This window comes from Sphaerodactylus townsendi, linkage group LG09 (genome assembly GCF_021028975.2).
Source record: "Sphaerodactylus townsendi isolate TG3544 linkage group LG09, MPM_Stown_v2.3, whole genome shotgun sequence".
NCBI lineage: Eukaryota > Metazoa > Chordata > Lepidosauria > Squamata > Sphaerodactylidae > Sphaerodactylus > Sphaerodactylus townsendi.
In genome coordinates this window covers 47,658,143-47,673,725 of record NC_059433.1, presented here as the reverse complement: position 1 = coordinate 47,673,725, position 15,583 = coordinate 47,658,143, and the positions used below count along the sequence as shown (strand labels likewise).

Sequence of the window (15,583 nt, the reverse complement as noted above, 5' to 3'; positions counted from 1 at the left end):
AGAGAATGATATTAGATCATCTTTTGAATTTTTACCTCGAAGTGAACAAGAGGTGGTTCTGCATCGAATAGATCGGATGAGAACTCAGCTTTATGAAAAATACGACCAGAGAAAGACTCAATTATCTACAGTGAGAAATTCGATGGAAGAATCAACAAACAAAAATGGCATGGATTCACAGCTGGAAATGGAAATGGCTGAATGCTCTCAGGAAGCCCACAGTCAGTGGGAAATGAAAGAGGCTGTATCTCCTCAATTGCCTTGATGATGATGCCTTGATGATGATGCATCCTTGCAGATCCCACAAGAGTCACGTAATCCTGACAAGTCCATATCTGCTGAATATGTAGAAAACACATTCTTGAGAAGTGACCGTTCCAACAATGGATTTTTCAATGATGAAAGAACTTTAGACCTTCTATCTGTAGAAAATTGACACCAGGCACATGTTTCTCTTCTCCTGGAATGTAGCTGGTTGGTGCAACAAGGCAAAAAAATCCTGATTAGCTATTTAAAGCATTTTGATATTATTTGTATACAGGAACCTGGATGACCTGTGATCCAAAACTTCACAACTACAATGTATTTTCTCTTCTCACATACAAGGGCAAGCCCAATTGATGTCATCAGGCCGGCCTGGCAATATTAATTACTTTTAGTTAAGGCTATTTTTTAAAGCCACTTATGTGTTGCGAGCAGTTTGCTCAGGCCATGCTACTAAATTGGGATAAACATATTTTTATATTGGTAAATTTATACCTACCTCCATGTAGCAATAAGGTCAAGAGCGATTTACAATGGAACCAATTTTTCAAATGTCTGGAAAATCTCTTGAATATTCCCTTAATATAGTGTTTGTAGGTGATTTGAATGCTAGGATAGGCAGGAAGGAAGATTCCTACCAACAACTATTAGGTTTCAAATTAGAATCTGTGCCATGGTATTTTTCTTTGCCTATTCTAGATATTCTGAAGTCATTCTTTACCTATTCTAGATATTCTGAAGACATTGTTTTAAATTCAGCTGGCTTTCACTTGGCTCAACTGTGTTTAAATTTTCACATAGTAAACCTTACAGGTCTAACTAAGTTTTCTAGTACCGGAGCGTTCACATACTTTTCTTCACGAAGCAGTAGCACCCCGATCATATTTTAATATTGGAATCTTATATAAATTTAATTGGAAGTTTCCAAATTGATCATCAAATTTGGCGTGACCAACCTCTCTCTTATTCTACCAATTCCAACACCAGAAAATCATTCCCATCTTCAGACTGTTCCCCCTAGGCTGGTCTGGAGCAATACTACTGAATATAAAATACGTGAAATCATTTTCTCTTCAAGTATAACTGGATTGAAGTCTTTTTTATTATCTGCCTCTTCTGTAACCGACTTCTGTAACTAATTTGAGAATTTAATTGATACCATCATAAATGCTGTTTTCAAACAAGTCACTCCTTATGCACCTTGAGTTAATGTAGCAGGTACCTCCCCTTTTGATAATAAATGTAAAATACTTAAAACGACTCTTAGAAAGATCTACACCAATTTTATAAAGCAAGGTATAAATGCTTTGCCTAATCAGTATTTTTCTTTAAGGAATTCTTTGCTTACACATATTTGTAATAACCAGCAAAGATTAATACAGTCCCAATGGGAGGCCCTTATTTTGGCAACAAAGGAAAAGAAAACTAGAGAATTTTGATCTATTGTTGCCAAAGGATTTCGTACACCATCTCTTCCAACCGATATTGATCCTCAGGGGTGGCATTCATGTTTTTGTAATCTATTTCAGGAATCCCAAGATGATTTTTTGCCTCAAGATTTATCTCATCTGGCTGAGATACCAGCGTATTACTTGATGAGATTAATATCTTAATCTCCCAACTTTAATAAATCCCCTGGCCCCAGTCAAGCGCCTGCTGAACTGTATAAAACCTTCGTGGATTGGTGGACTCCAATCTTAGCCAAGTTGTTTAACCTAGTCAACAGCCTGGGCATAATCCCAAATTCTTGGACAAATACCTATATAATGCCAGTTTTTAAGAAAGGTGATCCCCATGAGCCATGTAATTACAGACCCATAAGTTTATTATCGATAACAGGGAAACTGTATGCAAAATAACTGCTAAATCATTCAAATGCCTGGTCAGAAGTGCATAATATTTGGAGCCTAGAACAAGTTGGATTCAGAAAAGACTCTACCACATTAGACCGTTGAATACTGTTAAATGTGCTAATATCTCAATACCAGATGCAAAATTATATCAAAATCTATCATGCCTTCTTGGACCTCAAAGGAGCTTTTGATACAGTAAATAGATCTCTCATCTGGCCCAAACTAAGAAATATGGGTCTTGACGAAAGACTCCTCATTTTGATACGAGTTTTCCACTTTAAAATAACCTGTCAAGTAAAATGTGCATCAATTGTCAAACTTACCCCTAAACTTCCAATCAGTTCAGGCATGAAACAGGATTGTGCGTTGGCACCAACCTTGTTCAATTTATTTTTGAATTATCTTGTCTCTAGACACAAAGATTCAAGTATGCACTGTTAATGATAGGCAAAATTGCTGTACCAATTATTCTTATGTCGACAATGCAATCCTATTTTCTAGAGCAGGGGTCTGCAACCCCCAGCTCCAGAGCCGCATGTGGCTCTTTCAACCTTATACTGCGGCTCCACATGGCCTGGAGGTTGGAGGGTAGCGTGGGTGTGTCCCTCCAGCTCTCCAGAGCAGTTCTGGAAGGAAAGGTGAGTGGAGGGGCCAAACTGGAGGCGGCTCCATGCGTAAGGGCGCCACTTTTCACGTCCCCTCCACTCACCTCTCCTTCCAGTGCTGTTCTGGTGGGCTGGAGAGACATGCCCACGCTGCCTGCCGACTCCTGGAAGCCGGAGGGTAGCGTGGGCTGCCTGCTCCGTCAGGCAGTTGGGGGTTTCCCTGCCCGGTGCCTCTGCCTCCCAGCGCTGGAAGGAAAGGTAAGTGGAGGGGCCGAACTGGAGGATGTGGAGCCGGCGCCCCAGCTCAGTAGATCTTCGGGGCCATGGAAAATGGGTCCAAATGGCTCTTTGGGTGGTAAAGGTTGCCTACCCCTGTTCTAGATCTAAAGTAGGATGAACTCATCTCTTAACTAAATGCAGTGTGTATTGTTTGGAAAATTCACTTAATTTAAACTTAAAAAAAAACATTATGGTTGGTTGTGGTGGGTTTTTCTGGCTGTAACCCGGAAATTATGGTTATTTCCAATGTGTTCCAACCCACTAGATGGACTTTTTATGTAGCCGTAATTGAGCAGGTCAAAACATTTAAATACATCGGAGTAATTTTGCATCAAAATTTACACTGGACGACACATAGAGACACAGCAATTAAAGATGCAACACTACACTGTCACCTTTATTGAGGTTTGTTTTTTTTTTGCTAAAGGTCATGCCTATATTCCTGCAGTACTCCAAAGCATATAATACTAAAACCACTCAGCAACTAATATATGGGATTCCTTTTTGGATTAACACATGGAATGAAACTGTAGAGAGAGTGCAGTCCTGTTTCTTATATAAAATTTTTGGAGTTCCACACAGTGTCCCACATGTGGTATTGTGCCTGGAGGCTGGACACCATTTGTTGGAAACTAGAGCATGGCTTCGTACTTTAAAATATTGGGTCAAGCTTTTCTTTAATACTTTAGACAGTGCTCTAATGTATGTTATGCTCCCCGAGCTCCAAAAAACTGAATGGTGGAAGCACATTATGCAAAAATTAGCCTATCTAGGCTTACACCTTAATTGTTTAAAATGTTGACTCCTAGAGAGATATTAAGTAAAATCAAAATATTCCTTTTTGATCAGGAACAGCAGTGGCTCTTTAGCCATGCAGATTCGATCTGTTCACCATTATATTTTGGAATCACTTAAATCCAGCCAAATAGCGTCCTACCTTCATCTGTTGGTTGAACCAAAACAAAGATGGGCCTTTACTAGGATCAAATGTAACGTTTATCCATCAGCTGAATATTAGTCGATTTACTAAAGCACCGTATACTGATAGAGTTTGCATAGTATGCCCATCATGCCCATCATCTATTGAATCTCTAGAACATATTTTGTTTGATTGTCCGAAATATGCTTCACTCCGAGATGGTTGTCCTTCATTCGCCTGCATCTGTGGCTGGCATCTTCAGAGGTGTATCACAGATGGAAGTCTGTTAACAGATTTCCAAGATGCCAGCCACAGATGCAGGTGAAACGTTAAGAACAAAATCCACCAGACCACGGCCGCACAGCCCAGAAATCCACCACAACAAGTTGAATCTGGCTGTGAAAGGCTTTGACAATACAAGGTAAGTGTGTTTGGAAAGTGAAAAAGTGCACATTGAAATAGAAAAACTGGCATCAAATTTGATTTTACAAATACAGTGGAACCTCAGTTTTCATTGCCTTCAGTTTTCATCAGTTTCGGTTTTCATCGATTTTTTCAGTGAAAAATTTGTCTCGGTTTTTATCGATTTACCTCGGTTTTCATCAATTAGCAGTAAGGTGCAGGGATTTGTGGAGAAAAATCACCCAGACAAAGCTGTTGCAGACCGTGTCTGCAACTTGTTTAATGACAATGTCTTGCCCCATTTCAGACAAATCTTAAAGAGGCGTCAGAAACAGACCTTTTTGGACTGCTTTCTGGTGCGACATTGGTCCACTGGCTCTGAAACTGGTCCTAGTGTTATTGTTTGTTACTGTTTTCATCATTAAACACTATGTTTATTTACCAAAAAATGTGTTTTTGGTATGTTTTTGGAGTGCCTAGAACGGATTAATTGGATTTACATTGATTCCTATGAAAAAGTTTGCCTCGGTTTTCATCGGTTTTGGTTTTCATCGATTCTTTTCGGACGAATTACCAACGAAAACCGAGGTTCCACTGTATTTATTTAGTTTGGATACACCTTCAGATTTGAACTGTTCATTTTGCAATATTACAGATTTTGCTTTCTAACTTTGGGCAAAGAGGCAAAATATGTAGGAGGAGATGATACTTTGTTTCTGCATTTGTGGTTATTACATTTAGATATGTTATGTCTGTTTTGGTCCATAAAATATTTCAGGTCCTTCACAAAGTGGTCCCGGACCCCAGTATTCCAACTATCCCCAAGGGCAAGGTCAACAGTATGGGGGATATAGGCCTGCACAGCCTGGCCCCCCGCAGCCACCACAGCAGAGGCCTTATGGATATGATCAGGTATTATTTTTATATTACCGTATATACTCATGTATAAGTCGACCCGTATATAAGTCGAGGCACCTAATTTTACCACCAAAAACTGAGAAAACTTATTGACTCATGTATAAGTCTAGGGTGGTAACTTGAAAGCAGGCGGGGGCAGGAAAGAGCCAGGGTGCCCGCTCCCTACCAGATCGCTCTCCCCCCCCCGCCTCCTGGATCCCCACAGCAGCCCCAGCCCTTAGCTGCTCTGGCGTTTCCTTGCTTAAGCAATATTTGTAGCATTGCCCTTTTAAGAAAGATAGAGACAAGCTGCCCGGAGCGACAGCTTCCCTGAAACCGAGCCTGTAGAGCCTGCGGGGAAAGAAAAACATAACTGAGTGAGGGGAATGACAGGCAGCAGCGGCTGCGGGTGGTCCACATATAAGTCGAGGAGGTCTTTTTCAGCACAAAAAAGGTGCTGAAAAACTCGACTTATCTGTGAGTATAAATGGTATGTTAGTCTCTCATGGTTTATTGTTCAAATGTTTTCATTAATAATCTTGAACATTATTTGTATACTATTGCATAATAATAATAATAACAACAACAACAACAACAACAACAGCCGCAGAAGGCCATTGCTTTCACATCCTACATGTGAACTCCCAAAGGCACCTGGTGGGCCACTGCGAGTAGCAGAGAGCTGGACTAGATGGACTCTGGTCTGATCCAGCTGGCTTGTTCTTATGTTCTTATGTTCTTAACAAAAATAATAATGTGAAAATTAACTATAAGGTATCTCCTTTCTTCTCATTGCTTGTTTATTGATAACTAAGTTTAACTCTTCAGTTATCAGTACAAGTAGGCATGCCAGAAACCTTTGACAAAAGTAAAATCTAAGCTAATATATTGCTTCTACACTCCCCCTACCCCCCGCCAGTGCAACAGACAGCGACTTAGATCTAGCTAAGTATTTCCATGAGCAGAAGCATTTCCACCTGCACAGTGAAATTTTCTTGCCTTCCTGCTCCCTCTGCAGCTCAAAATGCACCCCCCAATACTGTTCTTCTGGAAGTTGACCACCCCTACCCCCATTAACAGCATTATGGGGAGTATCTTGGGCTGCAGCAGGTGGGGACAAGGGAGAGAAAGTTGCAGTATGTGGGCAAAAATGATTGGCTGGATGGATCCAAGCTATTTTGTATTTTTTCAGAGTGTTTTTGTAGGCTCGAGTATCACATATTACTATTTGTGCTTCCTATTTTGTTGAGTGTACCCCATGATATTCTCATCAGGAGACTCAGAAGAGAAAATCTCAAAAACTGGGATTTTTCAATATCATATGTTTAAGTTAGAAATTACTTTAGTACAAGTGAAACGTGATTTTTGTTTTTGTTGGATATTCTAGTGAGACCCGCATCTGGACAACAAAGTATTATCTATATATATTTCAGTCTTCTCAAATAACTTGTTCAAGATCTGGACTATGATATAGATGTATGCATGTCACAGTTCATTATAGAAAGTTCTTTTTATCTATTCACAAATTTAGTATTATAAATTCAAGGTGTCTAAATTTTGATCAGCTAGAAAAAAAATTCTACCTATGACAACTACTCTGTCTTATGCCATTATTCATAACAATATTATAAAAATTTCACTGGCAGTTCTGTTGAACAGGTAATTATCAGAAGTTAGGTCTAAAGCATCCCTTTCTTTTAATAGTTGTCCATACTAGTTTGAGGAAAATAATACACTAAAATAAGTTTTATGCAGTGGAGTTTTCTGTTGAATTTTGCAATGACTAATCAGCTTAAGAAGACATGAACATTCAATAAAGTTTTCAAATGTTTGAATAAACCTTGTCCATTCTAGGCTGTGGCCTTCCATCCTTTGTTTTATTTTGTTTCTGAGCAAAATAGGAAAACTGCATTCTATTTACACTGTCTTGTTTCATTTCTAGGGACAGTATGGCAATTACCAGCAATGAAAAACGCCATTTGAGTACAGTAGCCGGTATCTGTTAGCAGCCATATTGTCTCATCAGCACTGTGGACATCTTCTTGTGAAGAGAATCTTCCATTCTACCTAGTTTTTGAAACAAAAATACTCTCCCACGTTGTTGATAAATAGCTGTTTTATAGTATATTGCCTGCTTAGGCTAGTTATGAACTGAAGTTATAGTCTTTCTGGAAAACAAATTTCACATCTCTACTCTAGATGGCAATATTGGACAGAAGATACATTGACAAACAATGTTTTGCAATGAGCTTAGAACTGTATATCAAACTGTTACAGATTGAAATGTTATGAACAGCATTGTACGTTTATGAAGGTTAAGGGAATTTAATATTTTTCCACAGATTTTTTTTGTAAGGGGGAAATTTTTACAGCGGCAATATTTTGTATATTATGTTTTTCATATGGAATATGCAAGGCAGTACACTACGCACTGGGCAAGGTTAGAAACCTATATAGATAGATTGAGGCATGATGAATTCTTGATCACGTTGGTCCCAAACTGTACAAGGAGGACAACTGGAAAAGGATGCTGCTGGATATACACCCTTAGCAGACCCAGTATGCAGAATGAACCAGTTATTTAAATGGCAAGATGATCATGGGCAATATGACACAGTCTATAAAGAAATAATTTTGAAAGATTTTGCGTGAAATTATTTTGTAAAAAAATGGTTTCTAGCTGTGGCAGTTTTTGGGGGCGGGAGGTAACAGGAATACGTTTGGGTTGAATTTGTAAGTATCTTGCAATGGTTTTACGTAAACCAAGCTGTAATTTTTTTTAATTACAGTAACAAGGAATTTGAAAAGTGTTCATTTAACCTGGCTTGAATATACAAAGTATTTAAAAACAAATATAGATTGACACATATTTTATTTCATAAGTGTATTTAACTTTTAGTAGGATAATTTGTATGTAACAAGAATAGTATAGAGGCTTTTGTAAAATTCTGTCTAAACTTTCTTTACTGAGAGTTAATATTGTTAAGAAAGGAATAATTTGTTGTGTCTGTCCATTTAGTACTGGTTAATATGAGACCAAGATTACATTTTAGTGGGGTTTGAAAAATGCCAAATTCTGTTGTGAACATAATGCTTATAGTGTTGCATGTGAAGCAGCCACCATCCAGATCAACAGCATAGCCATTGAGGAGACCAGCTGCTTGAACCTGTCTTGCAGTTGTGTTCCAGATGCACTACTGAATACTGTGTTGCAAAGGAATGTGAGCATTCAGACTTCGAAAGAATCCAACTAAAATCAGTCCTGAACATTCATGAGATTTTTCTATATTTTAACACAGAAATAGTGTTGATGTATTTAATTGTCTGAATTAATGACTTAAAAATATTCATTCTTCCATAATGTTAAACAGAGAACAAATTTGTTTTTACATTGGTCGCAGATTTAAATCACGTTTTGAACTAAAACCCAAGGAGTATTGGTACGAATGAAACGTTTCAATATTCTGTGCCAATTTTCCACTACTGCGTACTTCATTGCTATTTAAAACTGTACTTCATCAACTCTAACAGAAGAATAAATTATTTGTGATTTTAATTTCCTCATTTGCTCTTTTAAATTAGATCTCTGTCGCTCTGGTATTTCATTTGGAGACTTTGCTGCAGATTTTTATTTTGTAGTAGTTGGGCCAGGGTAACCAAATGGTATTTGTATTCTAGAACTTTATCGAAATTCTCTTGCCATAGCCAAGTTAATTAGAATTAACTGTTCAGTAATCAGCATGTTGTTATGTGTAGGCTGTTTGTTATACAATTCTCTCTGAAAATGATGGTCCATGAGGCTATAATCAAGATGACTGAATTAGATAAATGAGTTGAGACAAAAAATATACTGAACCCAACCTACTATAGATATGTTATCTCATTTAAAATCAGCTCAACTGACATTAAGAAATAATTTGTCTTTCCAACCGGTCTTGTGTTGTCTTATTCTCATTTTTAATGGAAACTAAAATTGCAGTTTTAATAAGCAGAATTTCCTCCAGGGCTTCTCTCCTAGGGAACAATGCATTTTCAAGGTTTAATTGTTTTATAACGTCCTATTTTGTAAAAGTTTTTAATTGGTGGTGGCAAACATTACCTTATTCCTCTGATATTGTGTTAAAAGAACAAAGACAGTGGTTCCCTTTTATTGTTGGCATTTCCTCTGAAACACAAGCAAAGTATAAAATCAAGGGAGAAAAAATGTTACAAAATGGCGAAACGTTATGTTCTACATGACACCAGTAACTATGCTTCAGTAAGTGAAAATCTATCCCAAGGGATTCTGTCAGGAGAGTCTCTCTAAATTATGACATTCTGGGCAGAAGGAAATTAGAAGTAACACTCCATTTGAAAAGAAGTTAAGGGATGTAATTTTTATTCTTGCTCAGGAATTTGTGTTCTTTTCCAGACAGTCAGTATAGGACTGGAGAGACCTTGATGAAGCTGGGTGACCTTTGGCTACTCACTCTCTTATCTTAACCTCTTTCTGAAGTTTGTTGTGAGGATAAAATGAAAAGACTTTCCTTCAAGGAAAGATCAGGGGAAAATGTAATGGATAATCATTGTTGCTACTGTTATCATCAGTTATGAAATTCTGTAGCATGACCTTATACATTGGCTTGGTAAAGCCATTGCACAAATCTATAGTTTATTAAACTAGTTGTTGTTGGTGTAATCATCCAGAGGCTACTCTGACTACAGATATTAAGAATATATAAGACTCCAGAAATCATGACTTGAAGTGCGTTTATTAATCACAGTTAGTCTTGACTATGGTTTTGTATAATATATGACTTTTGACTGTGCTGCCTTTGCTCCAGGAGGTTATAGTAATTGGGTTTCTGCAGGGCAAGCAATAGAGGCAACAAAACCAGGATTTATCAATGTAAATCAGAATTTGAATGATTGTCCACAAGCCAAATCATGGTTTGTCAAAGTAGCATTGCTAAAGAAAACCAGGATTTTGCGTTATGCTTGAACTAGGATATTTCGTGGGAAAAGCTTATGTATATTGAACAGCAATTATTTTCTGAACACAGCATTTTCAGAATTGCTTCAACAGTAGTATTAATAAGCAGCAAACTGCAAGGAGTTGCAGGTTCACCTAATTTTCCCCCGTGTACCACTCCCCACACAGTTTCCTTCTGACAGCCCCATATCTTCTCCCATTTCCCTGCATGCTTTTCTCCTTCCCATTCACAAACCAATCTCATTTTTATCTACCCTGCCAGTCCTTAGCTCTATTTATTATTTATTTACTTCAATTATACTTGAACCCCTCCCACACACACACACCATGAACCAGAACACCTTACATAATTCTGTTTTATTCTCACAATAATCCTGTGAGGTACATTAGAGTAACTGACACAAGGTTACTCAACAGGTTTCTTTAGTAAAGGAGACTTTTAATCCTAGATTCCAGTGTAACGCTACAACACATCGGCTTTCAAATTTCCATCCTTTCCCCTGGCAACCTGTCCCTGGGAAATATCTGGCAATGTTGCAAAGCTCATGCAGTATCAAGTCACTCTGGTAGACACTACTGGGCCCAGACAAGCTGTGTGGTATTATGTCATCTGGTGGCGTACCTGAGTGAATTTTGCACATTGCATGGTAGCAAGCTATCCAGTGCAAGCTATCCAGTGCACATTGCATAATGGCAAGCTATCCAGTGCTTGTTAGTACACCTAACCCAGATGATGGAGGGGAGGAATTTGGATTTATACCCTACTCTTCTCAACCAAAAGTCTTAAAACGGCTTACAAAGGCCTTCCCTTTCTCATCACATTAAAAGAAATACTGAGACAATATTGTCAACTGTACCTTCTTTAATGAAGTCTTGAATTTGGAACACAGCAACAATATTCCTGCAGTGTGTAAAGCAAATTGTAGGACATAGTTTACTTCAACAGATCCAAAAACTAGATGGAAAAGTTAGTAGGCATAGATATGAGTTGTGTAAGGTATACTAGAGCATAGATGGCCAACATCCATGTAGGGAAGTGCATTCAGAAACCAAATCTGAACTGGATCACTTCTATTTTTTTAGTATATTAAAGATAATAATTAAAAACAGTGATAGTAATCTTAAAAAATGATTGGCACATTGCTATTTGCTTTTCACAGTGGCACAAGGTCAGGAAAATAAAAGTAATAAGGGGAGAAAGTCATTTAGCAGATGATCTGACAAGGGCATTTTCTCACCAGAAGAGTTAACAGATACCATTGCCAAAGAGGATCATTTCCATAAGTGAGCCTCTGCTTGATGTTTCACTTTTTTTTGCCAATAATTGCATTAAGGAAATTGCTTCTATAATGTAAAAGCAGAAGTCATGCCTGTTGTATTCCTGTTCTGTTCTCAGCTCTGGTGCTGTGCCTGCACCTAAGGGTTATACATTTTTCTTATAGCCTCTGAAGGCAAGCATTATTGATGGGGTAGACTGGGAGCATAGCCTACGTCATTCCCCACTACTACCACTCTGCACTGCAGCAGAAGATCAAATGTTCTGCTTGTATCCAAATGCAGGGGAGGAGGATAAAACTAAAGGCTGTGTTAAATCCTTTCTTTTCTTGACAATCTGTCAGTCCTCTACATGACGGCCAAGCTATCCCGCAACTTGGGAAGGCATTGGATTGCAATTCTCCCTTCCGAATAAAAGGTGGGAAGAAACTGTACATACGAGAGATCACTGATGAAGAAAAAATCTGAAACCTTAATACGTGAGAGATAAGTGATGATCAAATTTCTGAGGTCTCAATTTCATGTAAAAGTATTTTCTCCCTTATTCAAATCATTCTCTTCCCCAGTTATAGTCCAGAAAAGGTGGGGGGGGGGGGTACAACCATCTATTCATATGTAAAGAAAGCAGGGGTGGCTAATATTTTAAAGTGTGTAAGCAACAGTTGCTAATGTTTGTGTCCCCTCACAAACACACTAATACTTGAAGCATTTTTCTAGCAGTCCCACTCCAGTGGCGTATTTACCTAGGGATGAGGGGCATTCTCTGTCCATGGACGCCACTAATCTGGTCACGGGGGGGGGGACAAAATCACCCCCCCCATCTGACCAGGAAGTCCTGTTGCCTCATCGTCTTCAGGTGTCCTCAGCCCCGCCCATGTCATCATGGGCAGGGCCAAGGGCACTTTAGGACACCTCCCGCCAGCCTGCCCCCCCCCCGACTCCCAGCCGGCAGCCAGCAGTCCCTTCTCTCCCGTCTGGGGAAAGCAGAAATGACTGCCATCCCCTGTCCTTTGAGAGTTGCTTTTATAAGCACTGAGGCCAGGGGTGGGGCTTGGAGAGGATGGGGGACAGCAGCCAGAGGGGAGGGCAGGAGGAACTCCCAACTACCAGTGGGGGGAGGAGCTGCATCCCACCCCAGGCACAGTGAGGGGAAGCACCTGGAGACAATTTGTCTCTGGGTGCCATTTTACCTCAATACGCCTCTGTCCCACTCAGAATGAGAATGATCAAATCAGCTGAGACTAGCATAATGAGCAATATTGGGTAGAGGAGATAGAATTTAGTTCCCTTTTCCTATAAACTCCACTTTGGTTTAAAATATATCTCTTCACTCACCCCCTTTGAGGATTTGGCAAAAAAGAAGAGAAAAAAATCACACGTTCACACCTTTCGATAATTGCTCTGCAAGTAAAAATGTTAATTACTTGTAAACAAGGGACCCTTTCTCCTATATGCCTGAAGTCTGCTGTGGCTATCGTTATTGGGGACTATCGTTATCTGATGAGTTCATCCCAATGAGTTAGGAAGGGAAAAATTAAAGTAGAAATGAAAACCAAATTTAATTAAGAACCAAAAAGCAATCAGAAGCAAGTCTTTATTGGCATAGACAACAGTACAACAATAATAAAAAATGGATTAAAAAGCATATACAATACAGGAAATGAATGTTAGGTCGAAGGAAATCTACTGGCGTTTGGTAATTTCCAGGAGAAAGTCTGCCACTATCATACAGAGAGAAGGATCAGGGTTGTCCAACAAGTGGTGTAATCTAATTAAATCGGGGAGATGGGGTAAATGTAAAGGAGTAAGATTCACATACTTGGATCTGATTTCCTTGAATCTGAGACAGTGTAGTAATTGGTGGGCCAGAGATTCAACTGAGCCGTCGTTACATGGGCACAATCTTTTAGCCTTTTCTTGCTTATTAAATCTGCCATGCAACAAGGCAGAAGGCATAACATTAAACCTGGCAAGCATTATGGCTCTCAAAGGAGCGGGGTTTATTAAGCAATACAGGTAGTGTGCCAAGTGGCCCCGTTCAAATGGGAGAGAAAAATACAGGGGGGAACATGTTTTCTTGGCTGCGGTGATTAGGGTAGAGAACTCTCTATCCAATAGTTGACCTTTTAATTTCCTATAAGCTTCTGAATAGGAGAAAGGGCAAAGTGAATCCACTGACAGTCCAATAGAGGCCATTTTTTCTTCAATTATGGAAAACCAGGGGTTGGAATGGGTGTCAGAGAGCAGACAGTGGACCAGGGAATTACAATCCGAGAGAAAATGGATTCGCAGCCAGAATCTAAAAGTCCTCAGCCAAGCGGCTGATTTCAGGGAGTTTTGACCTAACTCCAGACAAAGGCCTGCATAGGGCATGCAATTTGGGAGTCCAGTTATCTTGTGAAAAAAATTGGATTGAAGAGAATTCAAGGAGTGGTTAATAGCTTGAATCCAAATTGGGACTCCGTAAAGCAATCTCGAGGCGACTTTGGCATTGAAAAATTTGAGGGCAGGATGGATAAAGGAGTGGCCACTGCTGTAAAAGAAACGTAGTAATGCTGACATACTGTTAGATGTAGCTAGGAGAGCAGCCTTTCTCGGGGTTGCCCATGAAAGGTTAAAGGAGAATGAGAGGCCAAGGTATTTATAGCACTTAACCTGTTCAATTTGGGTGATTTTCATTGCCCATGTGAGCTTCTTAAAGCTCCTAGAGAAGACCAATACCTTGGTTTTTTCATAATTAATTGTCAGTCTGTTGGATTCACAGTAATCCACACAGCGCTTCATTAAGCGTCTGAGACCAACTCTGGATCGAGAGAGAAGGACAGCGTCATCTGCATAGAGCAGAATTGATACATGGGGTGTACCCAGTTTTGGGCCATGGCTGTTCACTGTTGAGAGAGCAGAGGGGAGGTCACTTAAGAAAAGATTGAAAAGAGTGGGGGCCAAGATGCAGCCCTGTTTGACCCCTTTGGAAATTGGAATACTGTCTGTCAAAAGGCCTTCGTGGGAACACTTGATCCGGCAACTGGTATTTGTGTGCAGTTGCCTAATTAAGAAAAAGAGTCTGGCATCAATGTTGAGGGCAGCCAGTTTTGCCCAGAGAAGTTTTCTCGGCACAGAGTCAAAGGCAGCCTTTAAATCAATAAAGGCAGCGTAGAGTTTGTTATCTGCATTGATTGAGTGTTTACTGGCTAGGTGTAATAGCTCCAAGGCGTGGTCCAGAGGAGATTTCCCCTTGCGAAAGCCTATTTGTTCAGCCCCCACTGCACCAGAGTGGGAAAGCCACAGCTGAAGTTTCTTCAGTAGCAATTTAGCATAAGCCTTCCCTATCACTGAGAGGATGCTGATGGGGCGGAAGTTGGCAGGCTCTGAGTGACTTCCTTTTTTATGGATGGGAAACACAGTCGCAGACAGCCAAGTCTTGGGTAGTATACCTGAGCTGTTTACTTGAGTAAAAAGAGTGGCCAGGATAGGGGCCCACCAATCAGTATGAAATTTCAGAATCTCTGGAATTATAGAATTAGGGCCAGGGGCTTTCCTTCCTTTGAGGTCCTCTAACAGCTCAACTACTTCTTGAGATAAGAACATAAGAACATAAGAACTAGCCTGCTGGATCAGACCAGAGTCCATCTAGTCCAGCATTCTGCTACTCGCAGTGGCCCACCAGGTGCCTTTGGGAGCTCACATGCAGGATGTGAAAGCAATGGCCTGCTGCTGCTCCTGAGCACCTGGTCTGCTAAGGCATTTGCAATCTGAGATCAAGGAGGATCAAGATTGCTAGCCATAGATTGACTTCTCCTCCATAAATCTGTCCAAGCCCTTTTTAAAGCTATCCAGGTTAGTGGCCATCACCACCTCCTGTGGCAGCATATTCCAAACACCAATCACACGTTGCGTGAAGAAGTGTTTCCTTTTATTAGTCCTAATTTTTCTTCCCCCCAGCATTTTCAATGAATGCCCCCTGGTTCTAGTATTGTGAGAAAGAGAGAAAACTTTCTCTCTGTCAACATTTTCTACCCCATGCATAATTTTATAGACTTCAATCATATCCCCCCTCAGACGTCTCCTCTCCAAACTAAAGAGTCCCAAACGCGGCACCCTCTCCTCATAAGGAAGG

At 39.9% G+C, this 15,583-nt stretch overlaps 1 protein-coding gene across 5 annotated transcripts in view; it reads left to right on the top strand.

Annotated features, from left to right (window-relative positions):
• SS18 (SS18 subunit of BAF chromatin remodeling complex) overlaps positions 1 to 8,775 on the top strand; it is a 30,180-nt gene extending 21,405 nt beyond the window's left edge. For all 5 annotated transcript variants that reach the window (XM_048507639.1, XM_048507637.1, XM_048507638.1 and 2 more), the window contains 2 exons: positions 5,101 to 5,234; positions 7,162 to 8,775. In XM_048507639.1, coding sequence (XP_048363596.1) covers positions 5,101 to 5,234; positions 7,162 to 7,188 — 161 coding nt within the window. In that variant the 3' untranslated portion in view covers positions 7,189 to 8,775. The remainder of the gene's footprint in view (positions 1 to 5,100; positions 5,235 to 7,161) is intronic.
• Positions 8,776 to 15,583: the final 6,808 nt, after the last annotated feature.